General features: G+C 44.8%; 3 protein-coding genes across 3 annotated transcripts; 1 reads left to right on the top strand and 2 right to left on the bottom strand.

Moving 5' to 3' along the window:
• The first annotated feature begins 1,115 nt into the window (after window positions 1-1,115).
• Window positions 1,116-4,037, top strand: LOC127779867 (pentatricopeptide repeat-containing protein At3g18020-like). Its single transcript, XM_052306790.1, has one exon. It carries the CDS (start codon window positions 1,211-1,213, stop codon window positions 3,422-3,424), a length of 2,214 nt encoding a protein of 737 aa, XP_052162750.1. The 5' UTR covers window positions 1,116-1,210; the 3' UTR covers window positions 3,425-4,037.
• Window positions 4,038-4,260: 223 nt separating this feature from the next.
• LOC127779868 (60S ribosomal protein L22-2-like) lies at window positions 4,261-5,740 on the bottom strand. The gene is made up of 2 exons (XM_052306791.1): window positions 5,408-5,740; window positions 4,261-4,649 (listed from the first exon to the last, which is right to left on the bottom strand). Exons 1-2 carry the CDS (start codon window positions 5,653-5,655, stop codon window positions 4,505-4,507), a joined length of 393 nt encoding a protein of 130 aa, XP_052162751.1. The 5' UTR covers window positions 5,656-5,740; the 3' UTR covers window positions 4,261-4,504.
• Window positions 5,741-8,586: 2,846 nt separating this feature from the next.
• On the bottom strand, window positions 8,587-11,929 carry LOC127780371 (UDP-glucuronic acid decarboxylase 2-like). The gene is made up of 5 exons (XM_052307271.1): window positions 11,072-11,929; window positions 10,888-10,967; window positions 10,534-10,617; window positions 9,804-9,878; window positions 8,587-9,355 (listed from the first exon to the last, which is right to left on the bottom strand). Exons 1-5 carry the CDS (start codon window positions 11,856-11,858, stop codon window positions 9,044-9,046), a joined length of 1,338 nt encoding a protein of 445 aa, XP_052163231.1. The 5' UTR covers window positions 11,859-11,929; the 3' UTR covers window positions 8,587-9,043.
• Between the last annotated feature and the right edge of the window lie 7,993 nt (window positions 11,930-19,922).

Raw genomic sequence — 19,922 nt, 5'->3', positions numbered from 1 at the left:
ATTTAATAAATTCGTCTCACAATTTACAGGCAAAATCTATAATTTATTTTATTATTAGTTTATGTTTAATACTTTAAAATGTGTCGTATATTGTACATATGACACGTCAAAATTTTTAAGAGGCCTCACACAAGTGGAGCCATGACAATATGACATGGAAGCAAAGGGCGTGATTGGGTGAAGCGACGGTGGGGGTGTGCAGGCGCCGTGCGTGAGTGGAATTGAAGTGCATGCGTCAACCGAACCTGACATGCATGAAGGGCATGCAGACCTGACTGGTGGACGTACGTCTGCGTCGAGTCTGTCGGTCTAGTGTGCAGCCATGGGTAGCGAGAACGCCATTGCGTCGGCTTTTGCAAAAGCCATCGATCGAGCTGGGAGTTGGGATGTGAGAGCGAGAGAGACGACGGCCGTCCCGTGATCGTAGCTAGCTCCTCGTTGCTTGCTTGCGACGATGGCCTAGTAGAGGTCGTACTATGCGCGCGGACGGACGCCACGCAACGCAAGCCCGCTGTCAGTAGACGTCACCCGGTCGCATGCATAGATATGCAGCGGAAGCTCCCGGTGGACCCGCCGTATCCGTGCTACCCCACTGCAGAAGCCTGTGCCAACTGCCAAGTGCACGCTCCAACTCGGGCTTCCGGTCTCTCAGTCATGATCGATCACACGTACGTGACGTTACCAGGCCGCCCGAGGCTGCGTCTTGCCACCAAACTAGTCTGCGATGGGCTGAGGAGTAATGGGCTCTCCGTTCCCGTGGTACAGCGGTTTGTGTGGACGCGTCCACGGCCCACACTAGTCTACCACTACTGTGTCTAACAGGGCCGCTTCCCGTGGTCGATCTTACCAGGCCGAGCGCGAGCCTCGTGGAAAGCGTAGCCACTCGCCAGCTAGAGAGGGTCTAACGTTCCACGAAAACCGATCGAAAATCACGAAATTTTCGAGATTTGGACGTGGAACGAAAGAAGATTTCGAGTGAAATCTTAAATATCTTTTTGAAAATTTAAATTTGAAACAGTAATTTTTTAAATTCTAACTAAAATTATCAAATCATCGGATCGGGGTTTGGCGTTCAACCAGAGAGGTGAACTCATCAAGGTTCACTTCAGTTCGTTCAGTCAGGTTGCAGGTTGAAAACCTTCTGCTCTCGTAAATCGGCTTATGAAAACGTTGAATCGAGCGTGCTCAACTGGTTCGGCCCGGCTCGGCGATGGCGGCGGCGGCGGCACAGGGCGAGCGGCCGGACCTGGGCAGCCTGGTGGACGAGCTCTGCGCCACGGGCCGCGCCGCCGAGGCGCACCACCGCGTCTCCCTCCTCTTCCTCTCCTCCTCCTCCGCCGCCGTGCCGTCCCGCCACCTCGACGGGCGCGCCGCCGATGGCCTGCTCCGCCGCCTCCTCCGCGCCCGCAAGCCGCTGCTCACGCTCCGCCTCCTCCAGGCCGCGCCGCCCGCCGCGCTCGTCCCCTCCCTCCCCAACTACAACCGCCTCCTAGCCCTCCTCTGCGGCTCCTCGGCCCCGCTCCTCCTCGTCCTCCTCGCCCACCGCCTCCTCCTCCGCATGCGCGCCGCCCCGGACGCGGCCACCTACGCCGCGCTCCTCGACGGCTACGCCCGCATCCCCGACCCGCGCGCCGTCCGGAAGCTGCTCGACGAAATGCCACGCCGCGGGGTGGCTCCCAGCTCACTCGCGCGCACTTACCTCGTCAAGGCCTTGCTCCGCAGCCGCGACGTCGACGGGGCTATGGCCCTTGTCGACAACCATCTCTGGTCTAGCATGGAGCGCAGCAACGGAGAAGACCAGGAACTGAAGAATGCCGCGTTCGCCAACCTCGTGCAATGCCTCTGCATCGAGGGGTTCTTCCACATTGTCTTCCGAATTGCCGAGGAGATGCCACAGCAACGGTGCGGTGTTGCCGACGTGTTTGCCTACTCTCAGATGATTGACTCCCTTTGCCGGTCTGGGCAGCACCATGGTGCATCCAGGATAGTGTACATCATGGGGAAGAGGGGCATGTATCCAAGCACCGTCTCCTACAATTGCATTGTTCATGCGTTGTGCACCAGCCAGAAGCCTGGGGGGCGCTTGAGGGCGTACCAGCTAGTGATGGAAGGCGTGCGTTTCAGGTATCACCCAAGGGAGGTGACATACAAGGTACTAGTTGATGAGCTCTGCCGGGAGAATGAGCTCGCAAAGGCCAAGGATGTCATGGAACTGATGCTGAAGGTTACTCCTGATGATGACACCAGGACTAGGATATACAATATGTTTCTTGCAGCACTCCGTGTTGTGGACAACCCAAGTGAGCAGCTTGATGTGCTAGTGTCCATGCTGCAGGAAGGATGCAAGCCCGATGTGATCACCATGAACACTGTCATCCATGGTTTCTGCAAAGTTGGAAGGGCCCAGGAAGCCAGGAGGATTGTAGATGACATGCTGAATGGGAAATTCTGTGCTCCAGACGTTGTGACCTTCACCACCCTCATATCCGGATACCTGGGTGTAGGTGAGTTTGCAGAAGCCCTGCATGTACTGTCCACTCTGATGCCCAAGCACCAGTGCTTGCCTAATGTTGTCACTTACAATTGTGTCCTCAAGGGACTGCTCAGCCTTGGGCTACTTGACAGAGCAATGGAGGCCCTTGAGGAAATGAAGTCCAGTAACGTCATTCCTGACTCCGTGACTCACACGGTAATGATCAAAGGGTTCTGCGATGCTGGAGAACTAGAGAAGGCAAAGTCATTTTGGGACAATGTTATCTGGCCATCTGGAATGCATGATGATTATGTGTACAGCGCGATCTTCAGAGGCCTCTGTAAACTAGGGAAACTAGAACAGGCATGTGATTTCTTATATGAATTGGTGGACTCTGGGGTTGCACCTGGTGTCCTGTGCTACAACATTCTCGTCGATGCTGCCTGCAAGCAGGGATTGAAGAAGCTGGTTTATCAGTTAGTTAAGGAGATGAGAAGGAATGGCATATCACCGGATGCTGTTACTTGGAGGATTATTGACAGATTGCACCTCTACAGCGATGAAAAACAGGATGGGGAGCTCCAGATGTCCGCTACTGATGGGGATCCAAGTTCTGCGGATGACACAGTAGATACCCTCATTTCAAATAGAGATGAGAAGCATACGCCGTCATTGCCATCTAAAACATCCAAATTTGGGACGGTGGTGCGTGACGATAGCAGCAAATGTGAGGAAGAAGAGGTTGACTACTCACCATGTGCTAGTGAGGATCCACCAAATATTATTGAACCTGCCAAAGAAGAAGCATGTCCAATGAATAATTCAGGCGCTGGTACCACAATGGGCAACAGGGGTATGACTAGGGAAGAAGGCCTTATGAAGCCAGATAAGCAACCTTTGAAAAGAGAGCCGCTGTCTAGAGTGGCCAGAAAGGTGTTTGGACTGTTATAGAAATTGCTAGTGATTTGCTTATTTTTCGCTCGCGAGATTAGTTAGCAAAACAGCATTAAATGAGAACTGAAATGCTTCATAGTAATATTGTATTGGTACTTGTTCTGTAAATTATTTATGACTTCTTAGAGCAAATGTAGCTACTGAAATATATATCAGATTTTGCTGTCAAAGCTTGTGAAACTCTGAATGATATGAATAATTTTTTAGCCATTTCAGAGAATTCTAGGAAATGTCGAAGTCTTCTCTCACTTCTCTGCTGACTCTCTGGTCTAGTTTCCAACTTGTGCAAATGATCGCTTTGTCTACCTTCAACTTTAGCAAATAGCTGACTCTCTGGTCTAGTTTCCAACTTTTGCAAATGATCGCCTTGTCTACCATCAACTTTTGCAAATAGCAGCAATAGCAGTGACTCACCAAACTGCTTGGTTCAGATTATGGTAGCAAATTTAGTTCAGATTATGCTAGCAGTGACTCGGCATCTTGCAGGCATCAGGCATGTCAATAATGGAAAAGTACTGCCCAGGTCCCAGGAACGAGGGATCTGCCAACCAGCCAACAAAAACCTGATGAAGTAATTTTGGAGTGTGGCAACTGCAAGGAAAAGAGCATAAGCTAGCAAGCAGAACCTTGATAGAACGAAGGTGATTCAAGTATACTTGCAGAATCTATTCTTCACCTTTCTCGTAAAACCTACAACTGTGCCAATTTTGACTTCATCCAAACAAGTTCACGAAGGACTTTCAAACTACCAGACACCAAGCATCAACTCCACAACAGAATCCTGACGCAGCTGGAGATTATACAAGTTCCACACAGGTATTGCGAAGCAGCAGTAATAAACAAACCGACCGATTCATGTAAAACACGATAAGAAGTCACCATACTGCTTTTCTAGGTTCACAAGTCATCATTAGCAGTAGGCACTCTTGAAGTTGAGGCGACCAAATATAAGGATTCTTCAAATTAACCATCCAAGTTGACCACAGCATAACATAACATGGATTGAATAACTAGAGGTACTAAGATGAAGTATCAAAATTCAACAACTCCAAAACTAAGATATATGTGGAATACACTCTAGTCTTCCTCCTCGCCCTCGTTCTCAGCAATGTTGAAGTATCTGAGCTCATAGACATTGCGGTCCTTGTTAGCCGCAATAACACGTAGCCAGTCCCGCACATTGTGCTTCTTCAAGTACTTCTTGGTCAAGTACTTCAGATACCTGAAAAAAATGGGGAAAATAAACTGATCAGATTAAACTGAAATACAACAAAGGTCACAGACAAGAAGTTCTTTTTGGATGATCAATCAGAATCTAGATATAATTGGATGTCCAATAAAATGTTCACAAGAATTCAGATATGGAATTTGACAAAACGGTACATGCAATTTATGTTCAAATTGTAGAGGCTAACAGGCCCAAATTTCTAAATACTGATCATAACACATGGAAACCATGCTAGACTGTACATTCCACTGTCACACTTGAAGATTTTCAACCACCTAGCAATACTATCACAAAATTACTCACTTGGGAACTGAAACGATTCAAATAACTGCAGTTGATCCATCCAGCAGTAAACGAGGTAAAATTATGACACGGTATAGTTAGCAATACTCTAACTAACTAGTTCACTAATGTGCAATGAAGGGAAAATTTTGTAAACAAGAAATCATTATAATTCTCTACCTAACTAGTTAACTAGTTATTGTTAACGAGCTTGCAGGTAGTAGAAACGCTGTAACAGATTAACTAAACGCATTATAAATTATAAAAGCTCCATATCTGAAAACGTAGTACAATTTACAACAGTAAAAATGGACCGAAGTCAATAGCATCTACAGATAAAGCTGTAATAATATACCAACAAGAAATAATCTTTACACTAACATGAATACACAGAAACTGAAATGACCAGATCTACAAATAGAACATCACGAGGCCGTAGAGCACGGGGGGACTTGAAGCGTGTGCTATACCTCTTGGAGAAGGCCCCGTCGGAGGTGACGGTGACCTTGGTCTTGTCGCGCGTGACGGTGACGGAGTCGCCGAGGTTCCCGGCCTTGCCGCCGGCGACCTTGATGCGCTCCTGCAGGAACTTCTCCAGCGACGCGATCTCCATGATCTTGTCCTCCACGGGCTTGGAGCAGTCGATCACGAACGAGACGGAGCCCTTCTTCTTGCCGCCCGCGCCGCCCTTCGCCGCCACCGCCACGCCGCGCGCCATCTCGCCCTCTCGCCGCCGCTTCGCGCTGGTGGAAGCTTGGTTGGGGGTGTGTGGCGGCGCAGAGGCGGCTAGGGTTTACCGGGGCGAGGGGAGTGGGTGCCCGCGCGCTATATATAGGCCTAGTGGGCTGCCATTCTCGTGCCTCGAGTTCGCGGGCTTAACTGTTGGGCCTGATCTACATTGGGCTTGGTTCATAAAGGCAAAGTGGGCTTATAGATTGGCCCAACTATAGTATACTATCTTTCAGTGTTTTGGCCCAACTAGAATAGCTGAATCATATCAATTGTGTTGGGTTTTAGACCATTCTCGGATAAAATGACGGACGATTTGTTTCTAGTAGCTCTCCTTTTTTTTCATCAGGAAAAGAGAGTTTTATTTATTAAGTAACATTATTACAATCTTTCTACAAGTATTGCATAACACAAGTAACAGCGTTATCTTGCTGCAAGCTCATTTTAAACTTTTTTTATAATTATATAGCTCGTTTTAATTGCTGGGTACAACTCAGCCTACATACTGCTACTGGCTCGATGCAAAAAAGGCAAAGTTTTCCCCTAAAAAAAAAAGGCAAAGTTCATTGCAACCAATGGTATAACCGTATAACATAATCATAATCGCAGAGTATGTTCCTTCTTCAGTCAAAAAGAGCATAGCTCTGTTCAGTGTCATACTATCATCTACTCCTACTCTCTGGTTTGCATTAGCAATAAATAAAACAAGGCTCCTTTGATTTAAAAGAAATTCATAGGAATTTTAGGGCCCATTTGAATCAAAGCATTTATATAGGAATTTCATAGGATTCAAATCCTATAGGAATTTTTCCTATTTAGCCCTTTGATTCAAAGGATTGAAGCTTTCCAAATACTATGAAATTCCTATGGAATGGCAACATTTTACACTTCAATTCCTGTCAGAATCTTGTGTTTTTCCTATTCCTCCGTTTTTTCTACCCTGTGATTCAAAGGGGCCCTTAGAGGATTTCATTCCTATAGGAATTTTTCCTATATAGCCCTTTCTATCAAAAGAATGGATTTTATGAAATCCTATGAAATTCCTATGGATTGCCTAATGCCATGCAAGTTTTAGGGCCCCTTTGTATCAAAGGATTTATGTAGGAATTTCATAGGATTCAAATCCTATAGGAAATTTTCCTATTTGGCCCTTTGATTCAAAGGATTGAAGCTTTTCAAATCCTATGAAATTCCTATGGAATGGCACATTGCATGTGGATTTTGGAGGAAATTTAGTAAGAGCTCCTACCTCTTGGAAAATTTCCTTTGAGCCTATCTCTCTCATCCGATTCCTGCGTTTTTCTTGCGCTCCAATCAAACGACCATTCCTGTGTTTTTCCCGTGTTTCGCAATCCTCTGTTTTACACTTCAATTCCTGTCAGAATCCTGTGTTTTTCCTATTCCTCCCTTTTTTCTACCCTTCGATTCAAAGGGGCCCTTAGAGGAATTCTAACATGAGGTAAAACCTCTTGGAAACTTTCCTTGTTAGGCCCCCTTTGATTCAAAGGAAATTCATAGGAATTTTAGAGGATTTCATTCCTATAGGAATTTTTCCCACAAAGCTATTTGAATCAAAGGAATGAATCCTAGGAAATCCTAGGAAATTCCTATGGAATGCCTCTTCCCATACAAGTTTTGGAGGAATTTTAACAAGAGGTAGAACCTCATGGAAGAAATCCTTTGAGTCTTTATCTCTCCTCAAATTCCTGTGTTTTTCCTGTAGTCCAATCAAACGGTCATTCCTATGTTTTTCCTGTGTTTTGCAATCCTCTGTTTTATACTTACATTCCTGTCAAAATCCTATGTTTTTCCTAATCCTCCATTTTTTCATTCATGTGATTCAAAGGGGCCCTAATTAAAATTCCTCCAAAGGGAAGAGGCATTCCATAGGAATTTCATAAGATTCCATTGGGTTCATTCCTTTGATTCAAAGGGCTTCGTAGGAAAAATTCCTATAGGAATGAAATCCTCTAAAATTTCTATGAATTTCCTTTGAATCAAAGGAGGCCTGAGTCTTTATCTCTCCTCTAATTCCTGCGTTTTTCCTGCGGTCCAATCAAACGACCATTCCTGTATTTTTTATGTGTTTTGCAATCCTCTATTTTACATTTACATTCCTATCAAAATCCTGTGTTTTTCCTATTCTTAGGGCCCCTTTGAATCAAAGGATTTATGTAGGAATTTCATAGGATTCAAATCCTATAGGAAATTTTTCTATTTGGCCCTTTGATTCAAAGGATTGAAGCTTTTCAAATCCTATGAAATTCCTATGGAATGGCACATTGCATGTGGATTTTGGAGGAAATTTAGCAATAGCTCCAACCTCTTGGAAAATTTCCTTTGAGTCTATCTCTCTCATCCAATTTCTGTGTTTTTCCTGCGCTCCAATCAAACGGCCATTCATATGTTTTTCCTGTGTTTTGCAATCCTCTGTTTTACACTTCAATTCCTGTCAGAATCCTGTGTTTTTCCTATTCCTCCGTTTTTTCTACTTTGCGATTCAAAGGGGCCCTAAAAGGAGTAATGTTTTCTCATTCCTGCGATTTAAAGGGGCCATAAAAGGAGTAATGTTCAGTACTCCCTCCATCTCAGAACGTGACAAATTTTAGTTATGAATCTATTACAGTGTATCGCTAGATATATAGGTGGGTGATCATAGCTGCAACCGTTTGAGTCTGTCCATGAGAGTGGCGGGGATGTTGAGCCATCGGTTTCAGAGCAAGAGTGACGTGCAGGTCACATCTCCCCGATATCGATTCTGAAACTTGGTGATATTTGAGCACGACAACAAATCAAGGTCCATGACACTTATTTACTTTAGTGCAATTTTGGAGAACAGTAACATAATTCGGCCAGCCTTTCACATATGACAATGTATTACTGCTGAGTTAATCATCATCATCGCAAACACAGAACGAAGTAACACATGCATTCTCCTTGATTGACAAGTTCCACATAACGAAAGCACGTAAAACAACAGAACGAATAACTTACAGCTATCATGCATTCCCCCAAAAAGAGAGTAAAACATCGGACATGTAAAAACGCAAAACTAAGAAAGAACAGGGCGATCTCGTGCTGCATCCCAGCTACCACTCCAGCGACGACCTACATATATCTTGTATCATGCTTGCTTAATTCCGCAGCATAGATAAAATATTCAACTCCTACAAACATGAGCTTGCGTATTGGTTCGATTCTGACGCGATCCCATCCCCATTCTTGCAATGCAGCCATTCATGGATCTATCAGTCACCACTCACCAGTACTGCTAGCTGCTGCTCCTGCTTCTTCTATGCTGGTAGTACTGTGTATATCTTGATCAACTTCTACAGAAAATGCCGGTGAGATAAGATCGATCGAGTTCAGATTCAGATTCAGTTGTCGCCGGCGACGGAGTGGGGCTTGTGGTCGCCGAAGATGCGGTCGCGGAAGTCCTGGACCATGAGCGGGAGGCCCTTGTGGAGGGGGATCTTGGGCTCCCAGCCGAGGAGCTCCTTGGCGCGGCTGATGTCCGGCTTCCGCTTGTGCGGGTCGTCGGCGGTGTTCGGCCTGAACTCGATCCGCGCGTTTGGGTCGATGGTGTCCTGCACCACCTTGGCAAGCTCCAGCATTGTGAACTCCCCTGGGTTTCCCAGGTTGAATGGCCCTACGTGCTCCCCTTCCATCAGCTTCATCAACCCCTCCACCTGCACACACAGATCAGTTCACGGATCATTCATCGTTTGATGATCAGTTCGTCAATTCGATCGATCTCGCAGGAACCCAAATGATTCTTCTGTAACAAATTCATCTGTAGCAATCACTAGCTACGAGAAGAAAGTCGTTCGTGCCGGTTGCGTGCCGTTGTGAGCACGGACGACGGCAATATATGTACTTCTCCTGCTTGCGCGACAGGATGCACTGTTGCAGTTGCTGGCTGCTTAATTACCAACATAGATGATGCATGATTGCATAGATAGCTAGTAGTAGTAGTATAGTACATCTTTTACTGTCGCGACTAATTAGCAGCCGATTGTGTTGAAATCTAGGACGAATTATTGAGCTAACCATATGTGCAAACATGTGCTTCATTGAAAGTAGTTTGAAGAAGTAATATATTGACTTGTGGTGGTGCATCTGAAAGGGACTGCTTACCAGATCGGAGACGTACTGGAAGCTCCTCGTCTGCTTACCGTCGCCGTACACCGTCAAGGGCTCCTTCCTCAGTGCCTGCACAACCATTACCAACAAATCAGTGTCACCAGATATAAACTTCACACTTCACATCCATTGAGTAATTGTTCAGTTATTATGATGGCTAATTCGTGTCAACACCTAGTTGATCACCCATACACGCGTGTCAAAGGTTGCAGCTGTAGTTTTGCGATTGCGGCAAGTGAGTGGGGTGTGTGTTCGTGTCAGGTTCTGAAGCTAAAGAAGAGTTAATTAGAACGTGATCTCCACTTGCTAATTTCGCTCTAGTTTCTGCCAATGCACCATTGTCGTGCAGCCACTCACACATCTGCGTGCAAGTCCCAAGGTCTTGGCTGACTTGGGATGGATTAACAAGCCACCACTTGGGCCACTCTTGATCCTCTCTGTCCCCTACCAAACCCCAGAACTGACCATCTTTCCAAGGTACTTGGGACTTGGGAGTATCAGGTATGGTAAAAACTAATATCTCAGCTCACAAGAATCAGTTTCAGGACTGGTCTAATTTGGGACAAATTAATTGTATGTCTCGCGTGGATCTAGATCTAGGAAGGCCGAAGGCTTGAATAGTGGAGTATTATACTGTAGAAGCCTGACAAAATGGCGAGTAAAGCGGGTAGAGAGGAAACGTGTTGAACAGTGCGTGCGTCCATGAGCACGCAGTTTCCTTTACCTGGGCGACAAAGTTGCTGACGACCCGGCCATCGTCGATGCACATACGGGGGCCGTAGGTGTTGAAGATCCGAGCAATCCTCACCTGCATGCATGCACGCCAAATAATTAACATAAAGCAATTAACTAATCCGTATTCAGTAACTGATCACTTTCTCTAATTGGATTAGTTTAAGTTAAGTTAATTAGCTTTCTGGTCATGACTACTAGAGACTTAGCTAGACATTAATTATAATACTACTGGTAGTACTATTAACTACTAATTGTGTTTTACTTTGGTTTCCAGTAAAGTTGAAGAGGTGGATGAGTGATGAAGAAATGATTAAAGGAGCTGAGATGAGCACAACCAATTAACCTCGAGGTTGGCGCCACGGTGGTAGTCCATGGTCAGTGTCTCCGCCGTCCTCTTCCCCTCGTCGTAGCAGCTTCTCACCCCTGCACACACATCCATGGATGATGGATCATTCGTTCAGTCGAAGCAACGAAACCAAATGTAGTACGGCCATGGGCATCAATGGCGAGAAGGTACGTATACGTACCGATGGGGTTGACGTTGCCCCAGTAGGTCTCGACCTGGGGGTGCTGGAGCGGGTCGCCGTAGACCTCGCTGGTGCTGGTGAGGAGGAAGCGGGCGCCGACGCGCTTGGCGAGGCCGAGCATGTTGAGGGTGCCGACGACGTTGGTCTTGATGGTCTTGACGGGGTTGTGCTTGTAGTGCACGGGGGACGCCGGGCACGCCAGGTGGTAGATCTGGTCCACCTCCAGGAGGATCGGCTCCACGACGTCGTGCCGGATCATCTCGAAGTTCGGGTTGCCGGCGTGGTGCAGCACGTTCTCCTTCCTCCCCGTGAACAGGTTGTCCACCACCATCACGCTGTCGCCGCGCGCCAGCAGCCGGTCCACCAGGTGGCTCCCCACGAACCCGGCTCCCCCCGTCACCACCACGCGGAGCCCCTTCTTCTTCAGCCCCAGCGGCACGCGCGCCCCCGCCGCCGCCGCCGCCACGCCGGAGTACTGCCGCACCGCCAGCCCCGCCGCCGCCAGCCGCGCCGCGCCGCCGTCCATCACCTCGTGGCGACCTCCGTTCCCCGACGACGGAGCCGCCAGGAGGAAGACCAGCGACGCGATGGCCATGCCGACGAGCGCGAACACCAGCCGCTGCTCGGCGAGCAGATACCGCAGCGGGCCGAGTGGTGGCTTGTGCGGCGGCTTGGCCGATGATGAGTACCCGGCGGCGGCCATCACGCCGCAGCCGTCAACGTCACCCGCGGCCGGCTGCGCGTCGTGGCCGCGGCGGTAGATCAGCTCGGAGGAGGAGCCCGCCATGGATCAAGAACGAGCCTCCCCTCTCGTGACTCGTCGTCGTCGGAGTCGCGGATGCGGAGGGAGAAGAGAGAGCGCGTGCGTGTGCGTATTTGAGGAGGTCTCGCGGGAGTTGATCAGTTGAGGGCTTGAGGCTTGGGCGACGGCGCCGTGGGCCGTTCGATCGGATCGGCGCGCCGCCGAGGGGCCGCCACGTGGCGCCGTGATTGGCTCCGTTTCGCGGCACACCTCGCCCCTCGATGTGGCCAGATTTGCCTCGCATTGCCACCCTGCTTGCGCCTTTTTTTATTGATTCTGTCTGCCAATGCGTAATACTCCTTCCGTTGCATAACAACCAATCTAATACTGATGTAATATATTCTAATACTATAAATTTAAACATATATTTATTTAAATTTATTATGCTAGAATGTATCATATCTCATCCTAGATTTGTTTCTTTGGACTGAGGGAGTATCTGCGTACCGAGCGTGCGTGTATCGCTGGAATTGCCGGGAGTGACACAGTCGTGGTGCCCAACAACGCATCACTAATTTTTAGCGACTTATGCTTTTAGCATTTTGGTTTTGTTATCTTTGCATGTGATGTTATTGGTGTCCATTTGAAGTTTCAGACAGATAATCTTCAATCTTCAGTTTATCATCTTTCGTATAACCCGCTTAATTTTCACCATTTTGCAGACGCTACCTTGCACCATTCAAGCCAATGCGCTTGGAACCGCACAATTGTCAAGCTGCCAATTCATCTGCTGTCAATATCCAATAAGAAAAGAATGCCATATGAGCAACAACTTGGTAGATTAGTCATTAGTCTGCTGATTACACGATCATTGAGGATATAATACAATCCGTACTCTGTCCGTTTTGTAGCTTTAAATTCCATGGAAATGTAATCCAGTCGCTACTGGGTAAATGGAGACATTGGGACGTTGAAATGTGGGGGAATACTAGCTAGAATGGACCACTCCTACACTCCTTCGTGGCAGCGACTGAACTGATTACAACGGCAGAGAGGAAGGAAACATCTTTGTCTGTTTCAGAATTCTGTATCTGTATACGATCTGCGAGTTTTTGGCAATACTGAACTGTTGCACCTGTACTCCTCGTGAGGTCCACAAATTTTTGAAAAGAAGTGAGGTCCACTAATTGGCTCTTCACAAAGAAGCTACCCTACATCTAACTGTATTTTATCCTTTTATTTAGAACTAACTGTATTTTATGTTAACAGCTATGGACAGAGTCGCAGCACCTGCAGTCAATTAGTAAGAGCTAGTACAAGGTGTTTGATTTTACCGGTGCAGATAAGTCGGTGCAGTGCAGAGGTGGGATCTCTGAATAATCATCCAACGTGCTCAGATGCTTACAGTTGCATACGGGGAAGGTTGCATGCATGAGGGGGTACGCGTCACGGTCCAAACTGGTGAAGGGCTCAAGGCTTTGATTAGCTTCGATCTCAACAACATATCATCTCGAAGCTATAGCTATTACTATATCTTAGCTAGTAGTACAAGTGTACAACTACAAAGTGGCCATGCACGCCTGCTCTTCTTTCTCGTGTCATGTAGGTCTCTTTCGGCTGGCTGGCTGGCTATCTAAGTAGCTAGTCGTAGCCGGTGGATTGGACTGACGCTCGGCTGATCGCGCGGTGACAAATTGACCATGACGAACACGGCAGAATGCAATGCAACGCCCGGTTGTTGCAGCAGCTAGCTAGCTAGCCGAGATGGGAATCGGTTGGATAGATCACGGTAGATCGGTGCTCGTGCGTCGTCGCGGCGGAAGCAAATAATCTGTCGATCCGTACGTGCGCCGCCGCGTACGTTGAGTAATTCGACGACGAGCGCGTGCAAACGGAATTACGGATTTGCGCATGCAAAAGTGCAAAAGTTCAATTACGGACCGATGCAAAGCGGATGCTGTTGCAGGTTAAACACTACTCTTAAGTGGATTAATTATTGTTGTGGAGGGAAGTACACAGTTGAAAGGCGAGAGGGACGCTCCAACAGAGTCAGGTACTGAATTTATCTGACTGAAAGTTTCATGCATTACAAGTAGTAGTACTAAGAGCAAGGTCAATAGTGCAGCCCACTACTAGCTCCAAATCATTTATAGCTAATATAATAACCAATTTATGTAATAGTTGTTTACTATACTATTAATATTTGGTCTCATCTGTCATACACACATTACATCTTGGAGCCCGTGCTGCAGCTGGCTACAGATCTGTAGCCCGCTGCTTTTCTCTCTCTTTCTTTATCTCTTTAAAATATATTTATAACTGGCTTATAGCCTGCTATTGTACCTGCTCTAACTGCATTCACACTTTTCTTCGCTCTTCTTTTTTATTCAGGGCCACATCATCTTGATCTCACAATCAGCAGCTTTATTGACACATGATGCTGTGATCAGGGATCATGTTGCCTTTCCTATAGGAAATTGAGATGGCTACGCAGAAAAAAGGTTGAACTGGCAGCAAGAATTTGCGTTCGCGCGTTCGCTGACAGCAAGAATTCACCTTTTGGAAAGTCAAGAAGAGCTTGTGAAACTCGCACGTATAGATGAAGCTGAGCTCCCCAAACATTTACTACTAACACGCATGTAAATTAGGAGCGGAGCTAGTGTTTATTAGGGGGTGCCTAGGAATCCGGTCGACAAATTTTTTTAAGTTATACATTATCTATTTTCACTATATATGTACCCTGCTCAATACAAACTTAGACACACGTATCAGTTTAAACTCGATTTAAAGTAGAGTAAGTTAAGCAAGTAGCACTATCTTTATTTTGCTCTAACTCCGTCCGATGTTGCTTACACGGAGAAAAATGTAGCACAATGCGTAACAACATCAAAGACGAGCTTAGAAGAAAACTAGTCCTAATTAATTTGTTGGGTCTCTTTCGGGCCCTTTCTTCCAAATGTCAATGTCCACTCCTTTTTGTCATGGCAAATTAGGCACCAGAAATTAGGTTGAGACGACGGAGACTTCGTCGATCGATTAGTACGCCAAACCAGTGGGGGCGGCAAAGAGCAATTAATCTCACCCAGTCAGAGCTCACAAGAAAACTTGTTAAAGAAATCAAACAAAACGAGACCCATCGCCTGAAAACGAGGGTGACAATGTTGGTACAGAAAGAGACTTAGTTTTCCTACAAGATTCCGGCTTATGCCTGAACTAATTACCGTGCAACCACATTAACGTCAGCTTCAGAAATGCAGTAGTACATAGATACTCCCTCCCTACTCATAAAGAAAGTCGTTTTAGACAGCGATATGGTCTCCAAAACACAACTTTAACTTCTTTTTTCTATAAAAATATTTATTGAAAAATGGTATATGTATACTTTTATGAAAGTATTTTTCAAGACAAATCTATTCATATAATTTTTACATTTTCAAACTCAACAATTTGAGAATTATTAATGATTTATATTCTCAAGGTTTGACTTAAACATTGTCCTAAACGATTTCCTTTATGAGTATGGAGGGATTACGGAATAAACACTATTACAGAATAGCTACTGGCAGATACTGTTCATTCACAAAGTGTGTTCAGATTTTCACAAGGATTAAGGTTGGTGTTTGGTGTCACCAACATGCACAATACGGTTTTGAAGTCCAGCCAGGGTGTAGACTTCTTTTTTTGATGAACCCAGGGTGTAAAGGGATCGGTAGGGTGTTTCTGTGTAGAACTACTCCAGAGTCCAGATCTGGACTAGAGAGGTTCAGATACCTTCTTTCAGGAAGTTCAGATATCAATAAAAGTATAAATTGCATATGCTCTTATAGACTTATGCCTTTGTGTGTTCTCAACTCCTATTGTCTTTTGGATCCTTTATGACATGTCTTTCCTTATGCTCTTAGTTTGGCAATGTTCGGTAGCTGGCCGTCTGGCATCTTGGACCATATTCAGCATAAGTTGCTTACAGTTCTTAAGTGAGTTCAGGAAATAAACATGGGCTGCTAACATCTCACTTGGTAGTAATGAGGAAATTAATGGATGAAGTGGCATCATTGACATGGAATATTATCACACTCGTGACACATATCACTCCCAGCTTTTCTTTAGCAAATTTGGGTGTGTTTAGTTACTGAAAAAAGTTAAAAGTTTGGAAAAAGTTAGGAGTTTAGAAAAAAAAGTTAAAAGTTTATGTGTAAGAAAGTTTTAGATGTGATGTGATGTGATGGAAAGTTGGAAGTTTGGGGTAGTTAGGGGTAAACTAAACACAGCCTTTGTCAATGAAATTTGACTAGCACCTCTGTTGTTCATACTGCAGAGATGATTATCTACCCGATGATTCTGGAACCAACAGTCGTGTGTACTAGTAATTCTGTATCCACAATGCTCTACCGACACATATATGATTCGACCTGAGTTTACTCACTCACCAGTGATACTTCTGATCATTAAAAAAAACAGTGATACTAGCAACGAGTGAAAGGCACTTTTCTTTCTGCTACTAAGCAGAACGAGTGAAAGGCATTTGGTCGTTTTCTGCACATGACACGGCACATTATTTCCCGTTTCCTCTACCCTTTCTTCTTCTGATGTTTAGTAGCATATTATGTGGCCTTCTGCTTCATGATTCGCATCGTCAAGAAAGGCAAATCGCAAGTTGAGAAAGAGACAAGGGTGTTAGGTCGTTATGAGTTGGTGGTAAACAGAGATGGCAACTTGATCTAAGGCCCTTTTTATTTTAGCTTGGGATTATTATAATCCAGATTATTGGGAGTAACTTGAAAGAAACAGACAACTTATTGAAGTAGCTTATTATAATCTGGAGCCCAGCTTATTATAATCTGATAAGCTCATTTCGGTGAGTTTTTTTCCAGATTATTAGATGAAAAATTATCCACCATGCCACCCCACTCCCTCTTTAGACTTACAAACCCAATAATCTAGGCTCTAATAATCTAGAAAAGAAACAACTAACCGCTTATTGTACTACATATTATAATAATCTAGCTTATAGTAATCTGACTTAATAATTTAGATTATAATAATTCTCAGCTGAAAGAAACAGGGCCTAAGGCCATGTCCCTCAATTATTTCCCTCCTCAGGATTCATCAGCAACTTAATAGGTTTCATATTATGATGTCTCACAAGTCACAACAGCATCACGACCTGCCCTGTATTTTCATGTGCTCTTCCTTGACAAAATTCTGAGCACACTATATTAAACTGGTAATCTTCCAAAAAATATATTAAAATGGTAATAACAGTCTGAAACTAGTATTAATACTTCTTTGATCCTTTGAATGCTGAGAACACTACTCGAGGAGATTCGATCACTCCGAGATCTCCAAAAACCTTTGATGGAGAGGTCAAACGTCCAACATGGTTTCAGTAAAGAAATCTTCTTCTGGTAACCAAGGAAAACAAATGGATATCTCTGTCTGAATTACAGTTTTATCTTCCCTAGGTCTTTGATCATTGAGCCATGCCCATTTCCGAATAATTCGTTCGCAACTCAAACTTCTGTTTTTTGAGCTTGTGTCGGTTTCTTTGACATTATCTTGCCTTCACCTGTGCATTTTCTTATCATGGACCGGTTTCTGAATGCTGCCTCGGTTAGGTGCAGATTGTCTAGTAGCATATTGCAATCCATCCAATTCAAGCATTTTATCAGCAACATAACTCGGAACTTATTGGCCATTTCCTTTTTCCTTGTAGCATACTCAAGATCCATGAAACCAGGTATCTGAACCACATAACCACACGGCACCGACAGGCCATGTAACTAGATAAGTTTATCCAATTAGACAATGCTAAAAAGGATACTACAAATAAATAAAAGAATCACCCAATTGAGAACATTTCCTTTCCCTTTTTTTTTTCTTCAGGAATGAATCATGAATGGTTAGAAACCACACTAACTATAACTAACCAAAGCCATCAGATCCACCAAAGAGGAGTAGATGATCCCATTCACCAGAAATTGAGCACCTGGTGTAGGAAGCAACACTGATGTTTCACCCATCACCTCCATGGCTACATTACCATATTATTAGCGGCATGTGCTTTGAGTTAATGCCTCCTACGTGCTAGCACTATGTTACTTTGCAGTATTATATTGCAAACAAGGAAAGGAACCTAACGTAACGGTACGAAAGAGCTGACTGCCATGGCCATGGGGAGGTGTTCGTCAAAATCACCTCCTCACCGGCACACCGTCACCGGGTAAGGTATACCAATTCATGCAATCTTTATTGGTTTCAGAAGAAGCTTCTTTGTGTAATGGAGATGTTGGCAACTTATTTGGTCACGCTACCAATCATGATCGAACACCTCATGCTTTACAGTGATTTGGGGTCGCTAACCACCTTGATATAGACCAATCCAAGTCAAGATGGGTTTTGTAAATCAAAACCGACTAGAAGAGCCAATTTAAATAAAATAGAGATAAGCACTTATTTCATGGGCAAAACGGAAGGTTTTCAAGATAAATCTAAAGAGAATTCACACTCTCATAGCGAAGACAGATATTTACAGTGCAAATTGACAAAGATGAACAAACTAGGCTAGAAACTAGAAAAAAGCAAATTGAAGTAGATTGTGTGCTCAATTGAACATGCCATGAACTTTATAAAGGAGTTGGTCTTGCCTCCTACAATATCCTCTCCACGTCTTACTCGGGTAGAACTCGAAAAACCTCAGCCCAAGTAAAAGAAAAAAACAAGACCTAGTAAAATCAGAGGACTCAAAGTCAGACTCAATCGGTCTAACTGATCACATGCCACCGATCAGATCGGTCTTATAACGGCGGTCAGACCGGCCTCACGCAGAGAACCGGGTCCTTTCAAAATGCAGCCATATTTCTCTATTTTCATTCTACATGTTAAATTTAGGTGTTAACACGAAGAAGCTAGCTAGGGCAAGTAGAGTTGTTTGCTTGTTGCCACTGATGCCAAACTGCATCTCTGATTATATTCCCCATGAAACTGACAATTGCTGAACCATTTCTTTTTCAGATCCCAGAAGAAAGGCCACTTGAGATAAAAGAAATGAGCATGGTAGAACAAAGTGTCCCACATTACATTCCTCCGCTTATCTTGGTGAATACTACTCTAGTTACTCCCTCTGTCCTAAAATAAGTGCAGTTTTACGCTATTCATGTTTAACGTTTGACCGTTCGTTTTATTTAAATTTTTTTATGATTAGTATTTTTATTGCTATTAGATGATAAAACATGAATAGCACTTTTATGTGACTAATTTTTTTTTATTTTTTTCACATTTTTTTTAAATAAGACAAACGGTCAAACTGAACACGGATATCCACGGCTGCTCTTATTTTGAGACGGATGTAGTAGTTGACATGTGCAATTAATGGCAACAACAAAGACGTACGAGGTCAGCGTGTGATCACAGCTCCTTACTCTCTCCGTCTCAAAAAAAGACAAACATTGGTTTCCGTGTCCAACGTTTAACCGTCTGTCTTATTTGAAAAAATTATGAAAAAAAAATAAAAAGACAAGTCACACATAAAATATTAATCATGTTTTATCATCTAACAACAATGAAAATACGAATTATAAAATAATTTCATATAAGACGGACAGTCAAAGTTGGACACGGAAACTCAGGGTTTGTCTTTTTTTTTTTTTGGGACGGAGGGAGTACGAGTGATGAGACCATTCATAAAATCAAAAGAGTATTAGTAATTCAACATGGTGATCAAATCGAACCAAGAAGTTCCAACCAATGGCATGGTACGATGTTTTGTCAGTTACGTTTTCACGCATCACAATAATGTTATCTTGATTTGGGAAGACGTATATATATACTGTATATACTGTCTACACTAGAAATGTGATCCTACTAGAGTTACCTGTGAAGTCTACGCCGGTTAGGTGATCAGGTCATCGTTGAACCTTTCCCGTCGGCTTTCCGGCGGCGAGGATGACTCCGATCCGTTGCGAGAAGTTGATCCTGGCGGCTGGCGCTGCTTCCCGGCTGGTAGGCGTTGTTCCCCACGTTGACCGCTAAATTAATCGCCGGGACCTTCGCCCCTCGCCAGGCCGTGGCTATTGGCCATGGAAGGCCTTTTCGTGGGCCTAACTGGGCCGT

This window comes from Oryza glaberrima, chromosome 7 (genome assembly GCF_000147395.1).
Source record: "Oryza glaberrima chromosome 7, OglaRS2, whole genome shotgun sequence".
NCBI classification, from domain to species: domain Eukaryota; kingdom Viridiplantae; phylum Streptophyta; class Magnoliopsida; order Poales; family Poaceae; genus Oryza; species Oryza glaberrima.
Note: the sequence above shows the minus strand (reverse complement) of the source record. Positions and strands in the feature narration are given on the sequence as shown.

Excerpts from the sequence above, each read along its gene's own strand:
- LOC127779867 (XM_052306790.1), top strand. The coding sequence starts at position 1,211 with ATGGCGGCGGCGGCGGCACAGGGCGAGCGGCCGGACCTGGGCAGCCTG.
- LOC127779868 (XM_052306791.1), bottom strand. The coding sequence starts at position 5,655 with ATGGCGCGCGGCGTGGCGGTGGCGGCGAAGGGCGGCGCGGGCGGCAAG. Across the intron at positions 4,650-5,407 it reads GACGGGGCCTTCTCCAAGAG|GTATCTGAAGTACTTGACCA; the intron begins GTATAGCACACG and ends CATTTTTTTCAG.
- LOC127780371 (XM_052307271.1), bottom strand. The coding sequence starts at position 11,858 with ATGGCGGGCTCCTCCTCCGAGCTGATCTACCGCCGCGGCCACGACGCG. Across the intron at positions 9,879-10,533 it reads TCAGCAACTTTGTCGCCCAG|GCACTGAGGAAGGAGCCCTT; the intron begins GTAAAGGAAACT and ends ATGGTTGTGCAG. Across the intron at positions 9,356-9,803 it reads TCCAGTACGTCTCCGATCTG|GTGGAGGGGTTGATGAAGCT; the intron begins GTAAGCAGTCCC and ends CTGTGTGTGCAG.